The 24011-nt window shown below is 40.0% G+C and overlaps 1 protein-coding gene across 2 annotated transcripts in view; it reads right to left on the bottom strand.

Moving 5' to 3' along the window:
* Positions 1-24011, bottom strand: part of myo7ab (myosin VIIAb) — a 51099-nt gene that overhangs the window by 22652 nt on the left and 4436 nt on the right. For both annotated transcript variants that reach the window (XM_072661394.1, XM_072661395.1), the window contains exons 3-18: positions 17869-17931; positions 17499-17612; positions 16607-16759; positions 14993-15177; positions 14677-14798; positions 12816-12958; positions 11729-11842; positions 9864-10017; positions 9695-9771; positions 7223-7342; positions 6166-6308; positions 5833-6043; positions 4745-4880; positions 3955-4061; positions 419-556; positions 116-274 (exon numbers count right to left, since the gene is read on the bottom strand). In XM_072661394.1, the coding sequence (XP_072517495.1) occupies positions 116-274; positions 419-556; positions 3955-4061; positions 4745-4880; positions 5833-6043; positions 6166-6308; positions 7223-7342; positions 9695-9771; positions 9864-10017; positions 11729-11842; positions 12816-12958; positions 14677-14798; positions 14993-15177; positions 16607-16759; positions 17499-17612; positions 17869-17886 (2094 nt within the window). In that variant the 5' untranslated portion in view covers positions 17887-17931. The remainder of the gene's footprint in view (positions 1-115; positions 275-418; positions 557-3954; positions 4062-4744; positions 4881-5832; positions 6044-6165; positions 6309-7222; positions 7343-9694; positions 9772-9863; positions 10018-11728; positions 11843-12815; positions 12959-14676; positions 14799-14992; positions 15178-16606; positions 16760-17498; positions 17613-17868; positions 17932-24011) is intronic.

Below are 24011 nucleotides of genomic sequence, written 5' to 3'. Positions count from 1 at the left end.
GTGCGGTTAGAAAACTCAACTCATCATCTGCAAAAGCTGCAGCATCAGCTGCTAAAACACATCTTCCATTCTTCAGTGAAGCTGGTTGTGCACTTTAATAATGCTATAGACCCACCTGTTTGTGGGCTGGTTTGATCCCAGGCATGAGGACTCTGTAACGGTCTACAAATTCAGCAAAGGTGTAGCGAATAGGGTATCCAGCTCTGCGAATTCGTATGGTCTCCATCATGCCGGAATACCGCAGCTGCCGTACGCACAGGCCTCGATCAAACAACTGCATTAGAAGGAAAGACAGTTAGAGTTTGTAAGTTTCCAAATTTTGCAATAGTTACACAACAGTACATTTAATTTTGTGGATAAATGGAGCGTATTTAGTTCCAAATGCAAAGGTGACTTTCAGACACATTTCTGGACTCACCATTGGCTTCTTGAGTTCATTGGGTTTGATGCAGCGCACGAAGAAAGGCTGACACACACTCAGGGTCCGCATGAGCAGCTCCAGAGAACGCTTAAACTGACTGCTCAGAGTCGGAGAGCGCTTTCTAGTCTCCACTCCCTACACACACACACACACACACACACACACACACACACACACACACACACAAGCACATTAACAGCGTATTATACTCACTTCAACATAAAAGAAATTACAACATTGAAGATGCACATACATATATGCCACAAATACAAACCGAATATGCCACACACACACATAGCATACACATTCTAACCACCAAATACAGGATATACACTGTAACCAATAGGTACAGGATATACACTGTAACCAACACACCCAGGATATACACTGTAACCAGTAAACACAGGATCTACACAGTAACCAATAGGTACAGGATATACACTGTAACCAACACACCCAGGATATACACTGTAACCAATAAACACAGGATATACACAGTAACCAATAGGTACAGGATATACACTGTAACCAATAGGTACAGGATATACACTGTAACCAACACACCCAGGATATACACTGTAACTAATAAACACAGGATATACACAGTAACCAATAGGTACAGGATATGCACTGTAACCAATAAACACAGGATATACACTGTAACCAATAGGTACAGGATATACACTGTAACCAATAGTTACAGGATATACACTGTAACCAATAGGTACAGGATATACACTGTTACCAACACACCCAGGATATACACTGTAACCAATAAACACAGGATATACACAGTAACCAATAGGTACAGGATATGCACTGTAACCAATAGGAACAGGATATACACTGTAACCAATAGGTACAGGATATACACTGTAACCAATAGGTACAGGATATACACTGTAACCAACACACCCAGGATATACACTGTAACCAATAAACACAGGATATACACAGTAACCAATAGATACAGGATATACACTGTAACCAATAGGTACAGGATATACACTGTAACCAACACACCCAGGATATACACTGTAACCAATAAACACAGCATATACACAGTAACCAATAGGTACAGGATATGCACTGTAACCAATAGGTACAGGATATACACTGTAACCAATAGGTACAGGATATACACTGTAACCAACACACCCAGGATATACACTGTAACCAATAAACACAGGATATACACAGTAACCAATAGGTACAGGATATGCACTGTAACCAATAGGTACAGGATATACACTGTAACCAATAGGTACAGGATATACACTGTAACCAACACACCCACAATATACACTGTAACCAATAAACACAGGATATACACAGTAACCAATAGATACTGGATATACACTGTCACCAACACACCCACGATATACACTGTAATCAACAAATACAGCATATACACTGTATCCACGCTCACCTTGACTACCTCTGTCCACAAGTGCTTCCATTTTTTTCCTCCTCCTCTTAAATATTTTACACTTTCATGCTTTCTCCCTCTCTTAACCGACATTCTGTCTTTTTCTGAAACTTTCATTGGTTCCTTACAGGCTCCTCTCTGTATCCTTCTCACTCTCACTGTCTGAGCTTTGTGTTGGAATAATGAAGAAAAGGCAGTGGTGGGCAGAGTGAAAAACTTGGATTTGGAAGCTTTTTTCCTCCCCAACCTCACACACAGTGCCAGGAAAGTCATACGAAAACATACAAGAGTTTCTCCTCAGCAAAGCGCAGAAGGCCGATGAGAACCAGCCACATTTAACTTGAAACAGAACCATCTTACCCTTGATATTTATTTATTTATTTGATGACTAACATTTTCCCAGATTTCATATTCATTACCCCACATTATGCCACTGTTGGACCTTTGGAATGACTCTGGAAGAGTGCTGAAGCTGACTGCTCTGTCACAGATACTTTCCACTGAGAAAATAACCACAGGAATGAGTTCTGGAGAAAGACCTCTGTGGGTTAACGATGCAGAGACACTGTTTTTGAGTGCTGCGGAGATGGAAGCCCTAGAGGGACACAAGAGCACCGAGGATGGATTACCTTGTGAGGGGATGTGGTGGGCTGCAAATAGCCACAGAGAAACTGAAGCCAGAAATCAGAGAGAGAGACAGAGAGGGAGATGGAGGGAGGGTGATAATTAGCAGAGAGAGGGAGAGAGAGAATTGACTGGTGTTAGCCAAGTCCGCTGAGAAAGAAAAGAGAGAACTGTCTGGGCCAAGAGAGATTAGGCTGACATCATCACAGAAGTAAGAAGGAAAAAAGTAGCAGTGCAGTGCGAAAACCAACCTGTGCCTATAAACACCAAGAGGGAAAAAATCTAGCTGAAAAAATCGTCCTGAACACAGAGCTACTGAGACAAAGAGAACATTCCCAAGACCATACGTTCACAGCAAGAAACCCAGTGTAATTTACTGGAGAGCTTGTCTGGAAAAACCTAGGACATCACAAAAGCCAAGGCTCAATAGTGCTCTGCTGTTAATGTGCTACCCTATACTGATATCTCAACAACTATCTCTAACAACTATTTTTCTATCGATGAATCTATCGATTATTTTGTTGATTAGTTGATTAATCAGTTGAAATGGTTGTTTTCTTCAGGTAAATTAATGTTTAACATTATTTTATTTGGACAAATCTGTAAATAAAGGTTGAACTATTAAGTGTAAAACTGTAGGTTTAAACAAGAATTTCAGCATAACAGTCAGCAGTGCAGGGGAATATTTAAGCTTCTTATCCAAACCTGTACCTGATCTACTGTGTTTATACCATTCCCTACAAAGAATGTGCTTAAAATAATGGCTGAATAGAGTCATTAGATATGGTTTATATCCAGACAAGCCCAAAGCGCACAAACACACACTGGCTCCGTCAATCAGTGGAAAAGCCCAGATTCTAGCCTTAACCTTTTCTCTTAGCCCCGTATTCACTAGAAATTCTAAGGTGTAATAATGAGTGTATTATACAAGATCAAGACTACAAGATCAACACATTTAAAAGGTTTTCTACTCAAAATTAAAACAACGCAGTCAGTACATGTGACATCTGTGTGTTTCTGCGGTGGTATGCCCTCAAAACTTTGCCCAGTGTACAAACCACCTGTTTTTGTTTCGTGCTAATTTCAGGTTCTCTCATACTTCCAATGCCTTGGTTCTTTGGAAACCTTAAAAACCTATTTCGCAGTTGTAGCTCTGAATGGAGCCGACCAGACTGGAGCCAGAAACGCCTGACCTCATTGAGCAGTTTATTAGTGGTAATGAGGAAAATCGTTTTATCTTTTAGAGACCTAAAAAAGCAAGTCATAAAAAAGCAAGTCATAAAAAAATAATATTAAAACTATTCATCAGCTCAAAATATTGATGTTGACGCATTTTCAGTGGCGATGTCATTGATTAATCGTGGCAGCCTTAAAGCTGACTACTCTGCACTGCTAATGAAGTGATGTATCTGCTCAGTTTGGGTATGATGGGATATTAATGCAAGATTAATACAGATGTCATATGGGAAAAGGGCATCACCATAGCGACGTCAGCCTGGAAGATCTGCTTGATGAACTTGTTTTTGGAGGAGTGCACCAGCTGGATGATGTCACTGTGGAGACTGTCTCTGTTCTTCTCTAGAAAACCTGATCCAAAAGACAAGTGGAAACAACCTGCTTTTACACCAGACTTTTTACACCAACAAGAATATTTACACTATTGGGACACCTGCTCACTCACTGTTTCTTCCTAAATCACAGGTATTTAAAAGAGTTTATCTCTTTATGCTCTTGTTGGGGTAACTGTCTCTACTGTCCAGGGAAGGCTTTCCACTAGATTGTGGAGCACTGCTGTGAGAACTGGATTGCAATTCAGTGACGAAGAACAGCGTTAGTGAGGTCAGGATGTTGGATTATCACCACCCCACCTTATCCCCAACTACCCAAGCCATTCCAATAGTATTGGATGGAGCACCATCATTCCAGGAAACACAGTTCCACTGCTCCACAGTTCAGTGTTGGGGGGCTTTGTACCTCTCTAGCCCCTGATTGGCATTAGGCATGTTGCCAATAAATTCATGTTTAAGTATGACATTTATATAGCGATTTTTGCAGTTTAGTTAGCTGTATGAACTGGGCAGTGAATGGCATGAACAGTGTTTACGTATTGCATCAAATATATTTATTTAAAACAGCAGTGGGAATCAAGTATAGGCCCTTTCAACCACCTCCTCTTGTAAAGATTACTGTGTTTAACATTTTCATTCAACTTCAAAATCTCCTGCTTTGTGAGAGTACAATAGAGATGGATTAGTGACTCTGAGAGGTACCTTTAGTTTCGTACTGAACCACACCAGCGAAGTGCTGAATTCCAAAATGGGTCTCGTGACTGTTCTTAGGTGGGATGTAGTTGACGTTGAGTTTGTGCTGGGAATTCAGTTTGCTCAGCATGGTGGCATCAGTTCCCTGGCAAAATAAACACAGTATGTATTTACACATCTACTTAAAGACTCTTTTTCAATGCTGAATTAAAAGCTTCATATACTTCAGTATCAGAAACACCAACAGGAGGCTGAATCAGAATTCATTCACACATCAACGCAACTGCAAGCTAACTTTGTCACAGTGAATCAGCCTTGTTTGCGATTGGAACTAATACCTTCAGTGCAGTAACACGCAGGGAGTAAGGCATATTCATTACATTTCATTCCAAATCAACATGAAATAAAAAGAACTGTAGCGAAGATGCAACCTTACATGACTCAACCCTACATGACTCTGATGATGACATGATGATCTGCTCGCAGTGTACAAACCAAACAAACAGTAACTTCAAATCACCAAGACAGGAACTGTGTCTTCTCTCAAAAAGTATACCTCACATCATTTTTATTCAGGTTTTTCCTGAGAAAACATTTGATATCGCAAACAAAACAGCAACATAATGCCTACTTATTGTGGTGCATGTTTTTTGCACATGGCTATAAAATTAGTGAAAGTTATCAAGTTACTAAAGCATTTCGTGGATAGTTCTACTGTATGTCAAATACAAAACTTTGAAGCTTTTAGGTAGTGCACTACAGCACAAAACCTATGCCAAATATTGCCATTTTTGTCATATATGTTTGTCACATAATTTATTAATAATTTTTTTTTGTTATATTTTATCTCATTTCATAGTGTAAATTCAAGAGTTTTTAATGTACTTATAATGTTAAAAAAGTTTTTGTATTTATTTGTTCTTGTCACAAGCATGTATGAATTTAATAATATGACATACTCATTTATAGAACTTACTGAACAATATGTCTTACGATTAACTGATTAATTTCTCTGCATAACAGGACCAAAGTTTAAATGATCACATCAATGTCCTTTCACCCAAAGCGAACATCCTCTACTTCTCTTTTCTGTTTACCTTGGGGAACTTGCTCTCCTCATCGATGAGCGAGATGATGTTCATGGGTTTGATGGCAATCATGTCCAGGGCATCCTGGTTGTCAGTGAACTCTATGTGCTGCCAGTTGATTCGCTCCAGGTTGTACTCCTCCTGCTCCAGCTTGAAGACGTGCCGCACAAAGAACTGCTGTAGATTCTCATTGGCAAAGTTGATGCAGAGCTGCTCAAAGCTGGGCAAAAAAGGTTCAGTGACTTTAAAGAGCAGGCAACGGTGATCATCAATCATCATCAAGCCTGGCATGATTCTAGACTCTGAAAATGAGAATAAATAAGCATGGCTGATAATACACACCTGTTGATGTTGAAATTCTCAAAGCCAAAGATATCAAGCAGCCCAATGGACCTGCGGATAGTGTTGTCCTCATTACACAGAGTCCTGAAGATTGCAGCGTTGATTTTGTCCACTATCCACACAAACAACCTCCCATATATTCCCTAAAAATAAGAAATGTCATTAGATGCCATGAAATGCATCTTGTATTTTATCATTTTTACTTATTTTTATAAATACACTGAATGCATGAAAGGGCCTGGATGTGTGTAAAACACACTGCTACGAAGAATAAAAGCAAAACATTTAAATAGATATAACAGATTTATAATATATTATTTAGAATTTATTCACATTTTTATATATAGCATATTATTATTATTATTATTACTATTATTATTATTCACTTTTAGAAAATTGGCAGAGAAATGTATATTTTTTACCAAAAATTAGCACATGCTTCATTAAACGTTATTTAGAATTTGAAATATTAAATATTACTAAAAGTTATTATACACACGTCTTACAACTTATCAACTTAAAAAACCATAGAGTATGGAAACTCAAATTAGGAAACAAATAACACCTGACAAATACCTGAGCAAGCAGGAAAACAAAACAAAACACAGGTTTAAAGACTAACATGGAAGGAGACAAGAAAGGATGGAGCCAGAACAGAAAACCATGACAACGTTCCTCTTATAAACTGTATTTTGTGCAGACCATGCTGATTGTAAGCTGAGGCAAGAACAATGAACTCGAGAAACTTGGGTGGGAGTTCTGGGCGGCTTCAGCTGATGAGACCTGATGAGGCCAGACACTTACCCCCAAGGCCGAATTTGTGTCACGAGAAGGTGAGGGAAGAGGAGTGTTTTTATAGGGTGTGTAATGATAGAGAGGAGGTGTTTGGGTGTGGTTTTTCTCCCAAATGTTGGTTATTGCATAACTTTGAATCGATTCTCACATTACAAAAATGATTCAGTTCAATCACGACCTACAGACTGATTCATGATACACTGATGCATTTTAATTCCTTCTAAAGCAGAATAACTTCAGTAGCAGGGTAAAGTTCTCTAACCTTAACGAAAGCGTCCCGTACATCAAGCCCCTGGTCAACACTGAGAGGGGTGGACACACTCTCCCCTCGAGTGATGAGGGTGCGAGTGGTCAAGCATGTCATTACATCCTGAGGGTCCACCTGGAGAAAAAATGTGCATATTTACATTCATGAACAGACAAGTGAACATTTCAGCCTTTAACCCCTTCAACAGTCTATGGCCCGCTGGTGGACTGAAAGTGTTATTAAAAACATCTATTACCAAAGAGTAGCCCCACCACGTTGTACAGACATCCCCGTAGTTACTGAGTAATACACCTTAGTGTGGAATAAGCCTTACTGTATTTAGGCGTTGTCATATTTCAATATTACTTTTAATATACAACATCTTAAACGTCTTAAACATGAAGGATCCCTGAACGTTTTTAAGCTTAGATAGTGTAGTTCTCAGAAGAGTTTACATGGCATGGCGGTTCTTTAAGGTTGCAAAAGGTTCTTTAAATAGTCATCCACCAAAAGGTTCTTTAGTGAACCACAAGTGTTTTTTTTCTGGGCATCATGCCAATAAATCCTTTTTGGTTAGTAAGAATGAATGCTATGGTTATAAAGTGTGAAAATCATGCAAAAGTACATGTAACTCTATGGCTTAGTCACATTTAATGTTGTATAAATACACAGTATCAAAGCAACATTTTGTCTCTGTTGGGCAAAAACCTTGTATCTCCATATTGGCAACTTTACAGGAGAAGGAAAAAAACTTTCAATGGAAGTCAGTGTTTTTTCAAATCACTTTGAAACATTTCTATTGGTCAATTCATCATAACATTTGGCCACAGTTTAACGCGTATGTATAAAATATAAAACTGCCATATTTAAATAATGTCAAGGTTTTTGCATGACAGCAATGATATATTGTGTCACAAGGCAAAACAGTTGTTTGTAAATCTACATTTTTACTGAACTATAAAATGCTGAGCTGACTGAAATAGACATGGACTCTCTGGAGCAGATAACCATGAACCTATTGGCAGACGTCTATTGGCAGACGTCTAATGCCAGACGTTGACTAGAGGGGTATAAAGCCCCCCAAGCATTGAGCTGTGGAGCAGTGGAACTGTGTTTCTGGATGGTGGTGCTCCAGTCTATACTTTTAGATGGGGTGGTGATCATCCAATGTCCTGACATTACTATCGCTCTTGTCGATAAATGCAATCCAATCCTCACTGCAGAGCTCCAAAATCTAGTAGAAAGCCTTCCTTGGGCAGTAGAGACAGTTACTCCAACAAAAGCAGGATAAAATCTATTTTAAATTCCCTTGATTTCAGAAGAACAATAAATGAGCAGGTGTCCCAGTACTTTTGTCCAAATAGTGTAATTCTAGGAAGAACCATTAAACAGGAATAGAACCATTCAGTGGTCTCTTTTTTAAACTAATGTAAATAACCTTTTATATACAGCAGAATACAGCATTTATACACTGTATATGCTATACCACAAAACTATAGCATATAATCAATATTACATTATACTAAAATCTATAGCAATTGATCAGTTCAGCTGCTGGTACTTAAGTACACACATTAACAGTCTGCTCACACATTTGAATGAAATTCTGCGTTTTGCCACCAGGGGCAGTTGCTCCACTGAATTCTGTAAAGAACAGGACTTTGTTCAGAGTCAAGCTTCCATGTGGCTGCCTGCGAGATGGAAGTGATGAAGCAGACAGAAAGACTGAGCAGTGGAGAGCTGCAGGCAGGGAGTATGAAGGCCATGCCCACGCTGCGCACACACTCCGATAACAACATCTGATCCCTCTCTAATGACTGCATTTATCTCCAACTCCCCTCCTCTTCCCTCCTCTACCAGCTCTGATAACTCCCTCCCACCGGGATAATGAGAAATCAGAGGCAGACAGTCAGAGGGAATAGACAGAAAAGAATCAGCCGAGCACCCTGCGAGCTGCTGCCAGACGACTGACAGAAACAAGCATATATGAAATATAGACAGAAGTATTGGGACACCTGCTCCGTTGTTGTTTCTTTCGTAATCAAGAGCATTAAAAAGAGTTTATCCTGCTTTTGCTGGAGTAATTGTCTCTACAGGGAAGGCTTTCTACTAGATTCTGCTTCACTGCTGTGAGGATTTGATTGCATTCAGCAACAAGAGCGTTAGTAAGTTCAGGGTGTTATATGATCACCACCTCCTCATCTCATCCCCAACTCATCCCAAAAGTATTAGATGGAGCACCATCCATCCAGTCCAGAGAACATAGTCCCATTGTTCCGCTGCTCAATGCTGCGGTGTGGGTGTGTGTGTGTGTGTGGGGGGGGTCTTTATACCCCTCTAGCCCACGCCTGGCATTAGGCAGCATGGTGCCAGAGAGTCCTACAGAAAGAATCAATGCTGTTTTGAGAACAAAGGGAAGCCCCACCCAGTATTAGTGTAGTGTAATGTAGCTCTACACACACAGACAAACACACACACACCCCTCACCTCCAGCAGAGTTGCTGCTTTGGCCAGGTCAGGTGAGCGCACCACCACACAGGCGTCCAGGTGTTTAAACGTGCGGGCTGTGAATACAGTAATAACATCGATCAGTTCGCTACTAGAGCTCAGACACTAGTCAACACTTGTCTGTTGCTTTGTGTCCCCTGTGGTTTACCCTCAAAGCGCAGGTTGCCCATGTGCAGGATGGCAGCCAGCAGCTTGGAGATCTCCCAGTTCTCTGTGTCCGTGAACATCAGGACCTTCATGGCTGACAGGATGCTTGAGTACTCCTTCATATCATCCCGCCCGTCACACACTGTGCAGTTCCCCTGGAGAGCAGCCGAGGACAGGAGGACGGAGAGTAAACACACAATATACACGCGCACACACACACACACACACACACACACACACACACACACCACACACACACAGTTATGTAAGAACATTTTTGGGTAACAGAAAGAGTTTAAGTATTAATGCTTGCATTTTAAATGCTGTTCTAAGCATATCTATATTTCTCATACAGTATTTATTAAATAGTAACATTAGATTTGCTTTGTTCTATCGATTATACTTAAATGATTTAATTCTTTTTATCTCTCTCTCTCAAATTCAAGGTACTGTATATCCTTTGTAGACGTCAGGAAGCCGATATAAATATACAGGAGACTCCCACAACGTCTGGAAGAGGTGGATGTCTGTTATTGCAAACTAACCCCTGGTTAGGGCCTTATGAACACTATGGACCGGTTACCTGGACAAGGATTAAGCCTAGTGCCAGACTATATGTTGTTGTGAATGGAGATTCTTCATTAAAAGGAAAATGTAGTCCAGGACTAGGTTTAATCCCTGTTTTGGAAACCATCCCTATGCCTGCAGCATTTGAGTGATAGCAAAAAAAAATCTGTTTAATATGAATATTAAACATATCATTATTGGCTTGGGTCAGTGTTCATTAATCCTGCTCTGGGGACCCCCTGCCCTGCACTGTTTGCTTCAACTATTCCCTACATCAACACACCTGATCCAGCTCATCAACTGATTATGAAGCTCCTCATGAGCTGAATCAGCTGTGCTGTTTAGACTGTGTTGTGCAGGGCAGAGGGTCCCTAGAAACAGGATTAAGAGACACTTATCTAGGCCAATATCGAATTCACTGTAGAATTCAAATGATACACTCCATGGACAAAATTTTTTTCATTATTCATTCATTATAATGATATAATAATTCATTATTTCTTCCAAAATCAAATGTATTAAAATGAGTTTATCCTGCTTTTGTTGGAGTAACTTGCTATACTGTCCAGGGAAATCTTTCTACTAGATTTTGGAGCATTGCTGTGAGGATTTGATTGCATCACAAGAGAGTTTGTCAGGTCCGGATGTTGGACCACCCTACCTCATTCCCAACTCTCCAACTCTTCCCAAAAGTATTGGAGATCACAGTTGCTCCACTGCTCCACAGCTCAACACTGGGCTTTACACCCCTCTAGCCCATGCCTGGCATTCAACATGGTCCTATTCCATTGGCAGTACTTCTCTATAGGGACTAGAACAGCTGTGTCTGTGCATTTGCACATCTGTGCCAGCAATAGGTGCCACTTAAAGTAAAGGTAAAGGTGCATGTATTTGTCACTGTACAGCAAAATGTGTCCTCCACATTTAACCCATCTGTGGTAGTGAACACACACACACACACACACACTAGTGAGATAGGGGCAGTGAGTACACACACACACAGAGCGGTGGGCAGCCAATTCCAGCGCCCGGGGAGCAGCTTGCCAAGCCCGGGAATCGAACCCACAACCCTGTTATCGATAGCCCGGCGCTCTAAACGCTGAGCCACCACTGCCTCAGTAGCTAAGTTCATTCTTTAAAAGGGTGTCCACAAACAATGGGACATACAGGATAGTGCATCACTAGATGATAACCTTCCCAGAAAAATGAATCACATGCATCACTGTGATTTAAGTCCATGTTATAGTTGAAGCAGTGGCTTATTCTAGGAAGAAGAAGACTTTATAAGAAGTTGGTCACCATGGTTAAATAGTTGTAGTCTGTAGCCAGGCCGAGTCCCAGCTTGGTCTTCTGGTCTGAACTCATACCACGCAGCATGCAGTAGAATATGTGGTAGTTCCTCTCATCTGGAGCCTGTAAATCAACAACCTCTCTGAATTTAGGAACAGCTTCCTACAGTATCAACAGCAATATGTTCACCAGGACTCTGCCAAAAATGACCTGCACTGACACAAGTAATGAAATGAATTTGCTTTCCTCTTACACTCTTACAGATATAGGTGTTACAAAGGGATCTATGAGCAATGCCAGAGGAACCACTTTTGAGTCCACAGAGCATCTTGTTTGTTGTAGAGAGTGTGAAGAGCCTTCTATTATATCTCCCTAAAGATTTTCTTAAATTTGTTCTGAAGAAAACTAAAAAAGTCTATGTCAGGTTCATGACGTTGCAGATCTTTTATTTTATCATTATCATCTTAAATTTAACAAATCCCAAATAAAACACACAAAAAAAGCATTGCTGGGTTTTAAGAAGAAACTTTCTTTGATGAAGTCCTGCAGAGTGGCTCTAAGCGCTCCAGAGTGTTACAAATATGGCCCGGGGGTCACAAGTTTGAAACCCAAGCCATGTCACTTTGCCATTAGCAGCCGGAGTCAACTGGCCGCGCTCTTTCCAGGTGGGTAGATGGCGCGCTCCTCTCATCACTCTTGATGTTGGCCAGCACAGGCCTCAACGGCAGCAAAAGAAGCAGTGGCTGGCTTTGCATGTATCGGAGAATACATGTGTTGGGGGCGTTGCTAGTGCTACGGTTAACTGGCAGTACTGAATCGGGAGGAAAAGGGAAAATTTGGACAAACTAATAAAAAAATAGAACAGTTGGTGAATATGGCCTTGGATCTTAATGTGGTTCTTCTATGCCATTACTAAAATAACCCATTTGTAGCACCCCTATTTTTGAGGAGTGTATGCATGCATCATTACTTCATAAATAATATAGTACATTTACATGATTATTGACAAAAAAGACTATTTAACTATTGTAATTTTATATTTGATCAATTGTGGAAATGATTCACATATTGCTTTAGAACGTCCAGTTTCTCCTACCTGTCTGCAAACCCTCGACTTCTCCAGCAGGTACTGCTCTATCTTTGCACCCTCAATGGCCCCTCCTTTGTTGAAATGAATATCAATGTATTTTCCAAATCGGCTGGAGTTGTCATTGCGGATGGTCTTAGCGTTGCCAAATGCTGTATAAACAAGAGAGATCACCAGAATTACCTCTCAACACACTTCTCTACTGCAGTGATTCACTGAAGACTCCATTAAAGGAGGATAGATAGATCAGTGCTCCTATTCTGATAAAATGTCTTTAATTTAGGACACAGAGGCACTGATCTACAGCCCACCGGCTCCATTGTTTGGTTAAAGAATAGGCGTTTAAAATTCAGTTGCATTCCTGTAGGCATCTGTCTCAGGCTCTGCTAGCAGGTCAGATGGCAGGTCTGTTGGGAACTGAAGTGTGTTAATGAATTCCCCTCAGCACTACAGAAGAAACCTCTCCCATATGGATGCACTTGATTAGCAGGAGTGGTAAGGAGCAGGTGAGGTGTAATATTAGAAGAACAGAGCAAAGCTTTGAATAATGCTTTATCCAATCCAATCAGGCTTCCAAACTGACACGCTAACCACTGGTTCAACTGTCTAAAGGAATACTGAAGGTGCTGAGCACTGGTTTAACACCATTAAGGCAAAGTCTAGTGTTTTCCAGCCAGTTTCTTCCATCTCCCACATCTGTAGCATACAGCAGCTTATCAAAGACAATAATGTAGCTGTTTCTCAGTATTTAAAGAAGAATGGAAAGCTCACCGATATGAAAAACACTTATAATAGAAGCCACTTCACCAGTCGCTAAATTCCGTCAGTAATCTTTATGCGAAACGCGTTTTGTTGAACATGAACATGAACATGAACATTGTTTCATGAATTCTAATTTAAGATGTAAATCTGTAGAATTCATCCATGTTATAGTTGAAGCAGTGGCTTATTCTAGGAAGAAGAAGACTTTATAAGAAGTTGGTCACCATGTTTAGATAGTTGTAGTCTGTAGCCAGGCCGAGTCCCAGCTTGGTCTTCTGGTCTGAACTCATACCACGCATTCATGCTGTCAGAGATGGGATTAGTTTCCCAAAATTTGCGGTAATCCTGCCTGATTGTACATGGAAACCAGAACACTCTTAAAAGTAAAGGTGCTTTATATAAATACAGATGTGTGAGTGATGAAACAGAAGCTATGCATCAACTGAAGGTTCTTTAAACATTTTAAAGCTCTATATTACAATTATGTACCTCATTCATCAATATCTCCCTACAAATTGTTGAAAATTTGTTCAAAAAAAGTTCCAATATAAAGGTTTTGGGATTAAATAAAAGAATTTGTGGTAATCCTGTCTGATTGTAAATGGATTGCAGAACATGTGTCTTCTATGGGACCCGTCATATAACCTTTTGAAGCACCTTTATTTTTAAGAGTGAGAACCTCATGGAAGGTGAACTGCTTTTTCCAGTGTTGCTCTAGTGTTTGGTAGTTAAACCTTCATTGAGACACTGGAGCCCTTTAATGTTACAATGTAACAGTTATAGGATCAAATTTCAACGGTCAGCAACGGCCCAATAGCTTCCGTCTTGGTGATTACTGTAGCTTACTGTCTGTGGTGATTGACAGTTTGGTACAGATGCAGCAGCAGATAGAGTGAAAGTTGAAAATTGCTGAAGTACTCCTTTACATTCCAGGCTTATTCTTTGATTATTAAACTACCACTATAAACTACACCGTTATTTAATTACTAAATATCTACAATGAAACAAATATAAGTCATATATCTGTGAGGGTGAGCAACTGAAGTGTTGGTCATATATAGCCTTTAGGGATAAAAAAAGTTGAGAAGTTTGGAGAGTTCCCGCCCACCTTCTAGAATAGGGTTTGCTTCCAGAACCTGCTGCTCGATCCAGGAGTGCTGTCCGCTGATAGCAGCTAGAAACTGCAGGATCAGCTTGGTGCTCTCAGTCTTCCCCGCCCCAGACTCACCACTAGAGAACAAAACACATTACCAACAACTTACATGAGGCTAACACACACTGCTTAAGAGCAGGACATATTATTATTAACTGTACCCAAACTGAGCACTAAGGAAAACAGCACAGCAGCGTGGGTATTTGTTCATTTGCTCAGACACAGATATGGAGAAGCTGCAGGTTCATTCTAGCTGATTAGTGGCCACTACCTGATGATGCAGCATTGGTCCTTGTTGTTGCGCTGCATGTTGAAGTAGCAGTTGTCAGCAATACCAAAGATGTGCGGAGGCATTTCTCCAATCTTCTTATTGCTATAGAGGCGGATGTGGTCTGCCGTGTAGATGGGCAGCAGCTGGTAGGGGTTCACTGCCACCAGGATGGAACCTGTGTACGTCTGAAATGCCATTATAAGGAATTTTAAGGATATTTATTTAAGGAATAAAAAAAACTAGTAATAGAAGGACAGATGGACAAACATTCTTAACATGTGTTCACCTCGTTTTACAATCCAAGGCTTATTACACACTAAGGTGTAACTACATGGACGTCTGTGCAAACTGGTGGAGCTATTCTTCGGTAATGTAATAACGTTTGTAATAACACATTCATCCTGCCGGTGGGCCATAGGTTTTTTTAAGGGGTTAAAGTAGCAGATTTACTTTCAAATTATCCAATTGGTCCATTTTTTATGAAATATCCAAAAAGTACAAAGGGTCTGGTATTTTCAAATATGTATTCCATTTTTTACTTTTGACATCATGAGAATCTGGCAGTTGATCTGACGAATGGACCAATAGAAATGCTCCAAAATTACAGAATTATTATTTTCTTTACATTGACTTCCATTAAAAGTTATGTTTTAGAGAAATGTTGGCGCTTGCATGCAATTTTGTTGGCATGACAGCAATGATATCAATAAAAAAACATGAAACAAAGAAATCAGAAAGGTAGCATCAGGTTACATGTTGTTTTTTTCTGGACCCTTTCATGTATTCAGGTTAAGATGTGTGTGGGTTGGTTTTAAACACTCTGTAGTGTTTGAATTCAGCACATAAATAACCCTTTACTCCACAGTTTTTATTCATTTGATCATAAAAATATATTTATGTTCTCATTCAAGTTATAGATAAGAAGGACATCGGACCGTTGGGATATTTAACTGTTTTGTGAGTGAATGGGACTTTTGAGCGGCAGTGTAAACAAAGACAGCATTTCAATTTCATTTTCAATTTCTCTGAAAACATCCCAACGCTTTAAACCTTAGCATAAGAGGAGCTTTTTCAATCACTGTCAGCTGATTCAATCACAGCAGTTCAAACTTCTCTGACTTTGTCAGAGTCTCTGTGCCCTCCATCACCTACTCCAGCGGTGAAAAATGTCTAAAGGGCATTTGTTGATGAGCCAAGAGAAAAAGGTCATATTTTAGCGAGGCAATCTGATCCGAGCACCCTCCAAAACAACAGCAAGCAAAAAAGCTATTCCATTTAAGAGGCCAGAACAAATCCTTCAGAACAAAAACACTGTCACTGCTCAAACTCAGAGCACTGTGTGAGGAATACGTAATGATGTCTTTTTTATCTACGCATGAGATCAAATTAAGACATACTGGCTTTCAGACACAATGAAAAGCTTTTAGCAGGCAGAAGTTATCCGTTAGAGGGTCTGTAATTAAACAGACTGATTAAATAGACTGAATTCAGAGTAATTAGATATAATTTATTAAATGAGCATGTATGGTTTATGAGCTAATTAAGTTAAGACCTCTCAAGGACCAGAATAAAACATGAAGAATGTGAGGTTGATAAAGCTTTCTGGATACTCACATATATGACCCTGTCATTGTAGCGGATGAAGAGGTTCCTGAGGATGCCTGCCTCGTTCAGGTCCCCCAGCTGAATCATGTCCTCCACACCGTGGATGGAGGTGGGGTGCATGGGCTTTATGTTAGTAGCATTCTGAGGTGAGATCCAGTGCTCCTGTACAGAAGAACAGTTTACTCCTGTTACTGCATTACCTGACCACCACATCACCTCTGACTTTCCTGTCCTTTCACTTAAAGGGTCAAAACCCTTTTCCCTTTTTCTACATTTGTGTCCTTTAGAAGTGTACTTTTGACATTTGTACTACACGACTATACGTCCGTGGACACGCATTCTAATGAATGCATTAAGCATTCAACCCACTGCTGATCCAGATGTGCAAATGCACACACACAGCTTGTCTCGTCCCTATGGGACTCTCAGGAATGATGGTAATCCATCCAATTTGGGTGGGGTGGTGATCATCCAACATCCTGACATCACTAAAGCAACTGTCGCAGAATCCAGTCAAATCCTCACAGCAATGCTTCAAAATCTAGTCGAAAGCCTCCCCTAGAAGTTAGCAAACAACAAACAAAAGCAGGATAAACTCTTCTCTAATACCCTTGATTTTGGAAGGAACCTTGGTTTTGACTGAACTGAAGAATTGAACTGCTGGAAACAAAGAAATACACCAAATGGCTAAACTGTTGTCGGCTAAATGGATGGCCAGTTGTAACTCTGTCTTTGATTGTGATATGACAACCATGATCAATTCAAAAAGAGGTTATTTTGATATCTTATGTGTGAACTCTTGAATCTTTTACCAAGCTCACATGCTGTACTGTATCAAACCCATGTCTTTTCAAGTGAAGAAACTTCTGTGTTTCATTGTATGGGCCTTTTAAACACTCACATGACCCTCATCATCCAAAACCTGGATCTGGCCCGAGTCACAGAGCTTGACCACAGCTCCAAGTGGAACGTCAAACTCCTGGCCTGTCTTGGGATCCAACCAGACATAGTCCCCCTGTAGGAAAAGCCAGTAAATAAGCAAGGAGTCAGCCAAGCAAGAGAGCCTTACTGGGTCATTAATGTAACAATAATAATTAGGTAATGCACCAGATAAAAACCAGTACAGGGAGGCAAATCCTGGCTGAAGGGTGGCTGAAGTTTGCCAAGGTTTACCAGGAGTTGCTATTATTTGGACTATTCTACAGTACACAGACATTAGGACATGCTGGACAGAGACTACACGTTCTTCCCTTACATTGCTGAAGGTTTACCTGTTGCAGAATGACCATGTTTCTGGTTTACTTCTTGACATTAGAGGTCACCATGTGAGGATCCTGTGTGGAATACAAGATTCATTCAGAAAAGAGAATATTACATTTAATAGTACAATGATTTAGAAAGTGCTTTAGTTTTCCTAGAGAGACTATCACAGAGAACGAGAGAAAATCACTGAAGTAGATGACACAGATCAGCAGGTGATGGATACTTTATGAGAGATAAGGCAAAAAAGGAAGTGAAGGAATTGATAATAATGAAACTATCATGTTGAATTTATCAAAAGCCTAGATTTATATATCTGAAACAAAATGCAACAAGCACAGGTATTTGTGTGAGAGACTACTGAGACTCTACTGCCAGCATTGCCCCTTACAAAAGAGCTTAGTCTAACAGATGTAGGTCAAACAAATCAGACATTGACCCTACATGGACTAACTCCAGCAGTGAGTCAGAGAAACAGAGGTAAATTTAGACCAATATGGCTGAAGGTTTAGATCATATGGAACTGCTTATATAAAAGGAAAGGATACAGTAAGTAAATCTATTAGATGTGTTCCACATTACTATTTGCTAATATGCACTGTCAGCAACCTACATGAGTGTCTGTAGAAAAATGCAGTTTAGAGAATCAACAGTCATTATATAAGTACACAGATGGTACAATAAGAAGATCGACGGTCCCTTTCAGTAAAACATGTCTGAGCTCATGTTAAATCCCACTTTAATTAGCAGGAATTAAAAGAAAATAAATTGCTAAAGGTTTCAGTTCCTGGATAGAAGCAGCACACACATATGCTTGTTGTCAAAGCCAATTACTGAAATAGATTACTGCTGCTTCTCCCGGCTGTAAGCTACGCTGGGTGTGGGTAATATTTCTCTGAATGTACAAACACTGTAGATGTTTCCAATTATGAAATGTATGAGTATTTCTGGTTGTTCTGTACTGCATTCCACCTCAGTGCGAGTGGTTATATGTGCAGTTGCAAGACAGAAATCAGATGGGAAAAGACTTTTTCAGGAGTGATGTGTACTACTAGAGCCAATGTGCTGCTGAGTGACCTGTAATGTGCACGGAACCAACAGCTAGCCACTCATGCTAAAGGAACAATAAATGGGTGCAATGCATTACAGGCCTGAAAATGTATTTCTGTCTGTATGTTTAGCATGCAGGTACAGCTTTGTGTAAAAAAAAACCAATAAACCCCGTCTGTAAGCTCACACTTTAGTTCATTACTCTCAAAACTACATTACTGCCACAAATAGTGTCCGTTTCACAAACCCTAAAATAGAACCCTGTGGGACTCTGCAGAATGTGCTAAAGTAAATGGCTACCATTATTTAACACTACATAATTCATGACAGTACAAACACATGGTTCAATAAGTCTCAGTGACATCTCATTAAACCTCTTGTGCAAAAAAGTGTTCATTCCACCTAAAGGCAACAGTTTGCATGGATCTAGAACTAGGAAACAGACCAGACTAAAACTGACTACCTCTTATTTGAGTATTTTGAGTATTGTGAATGCTTCACCAATCTCCATTAGTCTAACGCCTGTTCTATTTTAACCCTCCCAGCGAGACTCCAGAGTAATCCATACAAACTTGGCAATGATATTAGACAGGGTGATTGCTAGTTGAACAGTGCTCATTAAAATGCAGGACTACAGCCTATATTCGCCTCAGATCAGCCTGCCTTGAAATACAACAAGTAGCCTGGTGCATTTTAAAAGGGAATTCCCTGGACTTTTTTTTTTTTTTTTTTTTTTTTTACAATTTCAATGTTAGGATGTAAACAAAGTCATTCAAATCAGTCTGATGTGAAATGATGCACCGTGGATATGCACATTAACTTTCTCTACAATGTTGTTTACAGGACACAGGAGTCACACTGTCTAAAACACAAATACAGAAAATATTATTTATTATCTAAAATGACCACTGAATCTAGAAGGATCTTAAAAAAAAAAGACACATTTGTACTATTTTTTACTATAAGTCCAGTATGATGTTTTACTCTGCATATATCTTGCAAACAGGAGTTAAGCCAAAAAAACATTTAATCATTCTAGTGTTAAACAACTTATTAGCTTATTTGTAACCATTTCATTTCACTCTTACATTTTTTCAGAGGCTTAAACTCTTTAGATGTCTGGTTCCTATGACCACTGGCGTGTTTCCAATATAATGTACCATTTTTTATTTTCTGATATTAAAACGTAGAGTATCAGATGATCCTGATTGGATATTTCTTCTTTAAAAACTGCTAACACTTCAGATGAGCATCTAAATGTAGGCCATCATGCTGTAACTTCTCAAACACTGCTTAAACAGAATTTGATCAGATTCCTTCATTTAATCCCTCTATCTGATTCCAGCATTTTCTGCCAATATCGGCCCAATGCTGTTATCCAACATCTAATTTTACTGCTACGTCATCTGTAATATTTTATTTGCCACCTTTTATAGTGAGCGTTATGCATGTGTGCCCTCACCAATCCCTTCTTAGCACTGTACAACAGCGGAGACGATATGTATCCTTTTTTGGAAAACTACAATGTAGACATACAACCATAATGCAACTGCGTACATCTGAAGTGTGGACGTTACGTGCTTTGGCACTGAGGAGAACAATGGCTGGCTTGTTCTTTCTCACCTCTAAACAGCTGTGCAACCAGATACAGCAACAACACTGGAATCACCCAACCAGAACCTTTAATCCCCAGAAGAGCCCTGCTATTCTACCCACCGTGTACAGTGTACTTCAGACCTGCAAGGCCAAGAACTGGCAAGGACAAATTACTTCTCTCAATGAAGATTTGAATAGCCTAATAGGATAATAGTCTGTAGTTCAGCAGTAGCCATCCCATTGTGCCAGAAGGTAGCGAATGGAAGCCAATTCCCAGAGAGAAGGGAATGGATTGGGCACCATGTGAATGGACAGAGATGTAGCTGCCCCTAATACACAGACAAAAATAGCACATTGAATTTTTCCTTATTAAAATGTGCTCATTGTTTCCACATGAATAGTATGTATTACATTATCACAGCTGTGATCTCTGCAGCGTACTTCTTTTGGTGAGAAATGTGTGTATAATGTGTGTAAGTTAAATGTTTTGTTCAGTGCACGTCACTGGAGAGTTCCTCAGTGTGTCTCAGTGGTCAACTAAAGGTAATGAGTAGTTTGTGGCAGACAGTTTAACTGACCCCATCTTCTCTGCTAATTGGCTTGCAGACTGGCTGGGTCAGAAGGACAGCTGAGGACTACAGTCATCACGCTTCAGCCCATCATTGAGGCCTCCTATCCGCCACAATCCACCAACACCTTCTCACCTTCGTTAGTGGGACACGGCGCAATAGGACAGTGGTGAGCGTCGTGCCCAACACTGTTGGGATCTTGAATGGGTAATCCCTTTCTTTTCTTTGTTTGGCACACTTCGAGGAGTTACTGGAAGATGTTAATTGAAACACACAGTGCAAAGTCACTGCCTGAACACTCTGACACACCACTTTAAATTGCACAGCCACTGAAGCGGCTACACAATCACCTCCAATCAATACTTATCAAACAAAGGAACACAAGCTCAGTGCTGCAGGAGCAGCCTACCGAGCAACGCTACTGCCAGAGAATGGGAAAGAATATACTGCATATTAGAACTATATACAGTGTGTATAATAACTATACTTTCCACAATCAATTATTCACAGTACTGTTGTATTAATAACAGTATTATATACTAACTAATAATAACTGTATTAATATACTAATTAACTTTACATATCAATTTCTCAGATGGCCAACAATTTTACACAGTACATTTCTTAAAAACAAAGATGCAAGAAGGTGTTTTTCGGTGGAGGAGGTTCAGTTTTGGTACCCTAAAGAACCTTTTAATGGTTCTCTATAGAGCTATATTTTGCTTAAAATATAGCTCTATATTAAAAATATAGCTCCAATATTAAAAAATGAAGGAACCTTCACATCATGTAAAGGTTTAATTAATTAGGACCAATTAGTGATCTTTATTCCTTGAGGTCAACTTATGATGTTTGTGGTAGTTTATGCACCAAATAGCAAATTGTACACAGAATTACACAGGATGGGTTTTGGTACTGTGCCTTTAGGACTGGTGTGGGAATGACCTCCGTTCTCATTGGCTGCTCAGTTCTGGACTTGATTTAAAAAGTTGAGTAGACTTACTGAGGTGAGTATTACAGATGTGGATGTGAACGGATGCAGATAAACTGCTGTAGGCTTAATAGCTGGATATATACCCTATGTGGATGAAAGTATTGGGACACCTGCTCATTTTACTTCCGAAATCAAGGGTATTAAAAAGGCATTATCCTGCTTTTGTTGGAGTAACTGTCTCTACTGTCCAGGGAAGGCGAGATTTTGGAGCATTGTTGTGCGGATTTAATTTCAGAGCGTTAGCAAGGTCAGGGTGTTGGATGATCACCACCCCACCTCATCCCAGAGAACACAGTTCCACTGTTCCACAGCTCAAACCTAGGGGGCTTTATACCCCTCTAGCCCACGCCTGGCATTAGAAAGGGTGCCTATAAGTTGATGTTTGTCTGTTCCAGAGAGTCCTATTCTATTGGCAGTACTTCTCTACAGGGGCTATTCATAAATTCATTAGAAGCGGTGTCCACAAACATTTGGACATTCAGCGTGAGTGCATGGGCTGTTTTTGCTGCTTAATTTCCATATTCTTGCTGACAAACAAAAACCTTGTTTCCATACAAGCAGCTTTACAGGAGAAGGAAAAAAACTTAACTTTCTATGGAAGTAAAAAAAAATCAATTAAAAAAAAAAAAGATTGTAATCCAAGACGTTTTGGAGCATTTCTGTTGGCCCATTCATCGTTGAAAAGATGTAAATAATACCTGCCAGATTCATATTATGAATATCATATTATGTCAAGATACAACATTTATGCATGACAGTGAGATATTCGCTATAACTGGAGAGTGCATAAAACATTTTAAACTTAACCTAAGCAATAACAAGTGCTTTACAGGGCTCTACTTAGACTTATGCATCCTAACTGAACATTACTGTATATAGAAACCTTCACTGTCAACAGTGTACTGTACCCTGAAACAACAGTGCAACACAACATTCTCTGGCAATTGTACTAAAAGATGGATGTTGAGCAAGTAGCTGGTGCAGTGTGTTAAGGCTACGTGATCTACATCTCTGGCCTCTCTGTAGTTTCTGTGGGGTTAACAGCAGCATCACCTATGCTTCCCCAATGCAGGTCAGCTGGTCAGGTGAGGGGAGGGGGGAAGGAGACTGGGGCAGCCTTTAGGAGCTTACACAGATTCCTCTAGATAAGCCTGCTGCTTAGGCAAACTGTAATTTACATATTCCTGTTGACTCATTTGCCTATTTCAGCTCTGTGGATTCTCTCTGCAGTCTGTGACGGCTTTTACCACACTGATTTCCTGCTGTAAACACTGGCATTAGCTAGCTCAGTTGATCTGGATGTTGCTTTGCTATGGCAGCTCAAAGGTCAACGAGTATGCGGCTTAAAAAGCAGTGCAATGTAAATCTGGACAGCAGTTTGGGACATAAGCCGGGACATATGGTATATCATGTGCTGTCCTCACAGCATATCAAGTAAGAAGATTAGCTTGGCCTTTAGTGATACTTAAATACAATGTTTTCTATTAGTCTGATGTTTAAGTGTGGGGGTGGTGGTCTTTGGCAGGTGGGTGGTAATTAAGGTGAAATGACTATAGGCTTTGCTCACATTTATAAGGATGTATATACCCTGTCGAGAGCACATGCTGGCAGGGACAATTAGTTAATTAATTCTCCAACTAAGCTCATAATTAATGGGTTGGTTTAGCGCAAAGGGTAACACAGCCTTCCCAGTGGTACACTAGTGTTTGATAATCAAGCCAGACATCATGTAATTATGTAATAAGTAATTGTAAATAAGCCCACTGTCATAAATGTCATATTTTTTTGCTATGTGATGCAGAATAGCCACCAAGGATGGTCCAGACGTGCACTCCAGTTTTTTTTTTTAATTTCTGATTGACTGAATTGTTGAGGTCTAATGTGAATTGGGCTGAGGTCTACTGTAGAAAACCTTGCTGAGGTGGTGATGGCAACCAGGGGTCCT

The sequence above is a fragment of the Salminus brasiliensis genome, chromosome 18 (genome assembly GCF_030463535.1).
Source record: "Salminus brasiliensis chromosome 18, fSalBra1.hap2, whole genome shotgun sequence".
In the NCBI taxonomy this organism is placed as follows: domain Eukaryota; kingdom Metazoa; phylum Chordata; class Actinopteri; order Characiformes; family Bryconidae; genus Salminus; species Salminus brasiliensis.
Note: the sequence above shows the minus strand (reverse complement) of the source record. Positions and strands in the feature narration are given on the sequence as shown.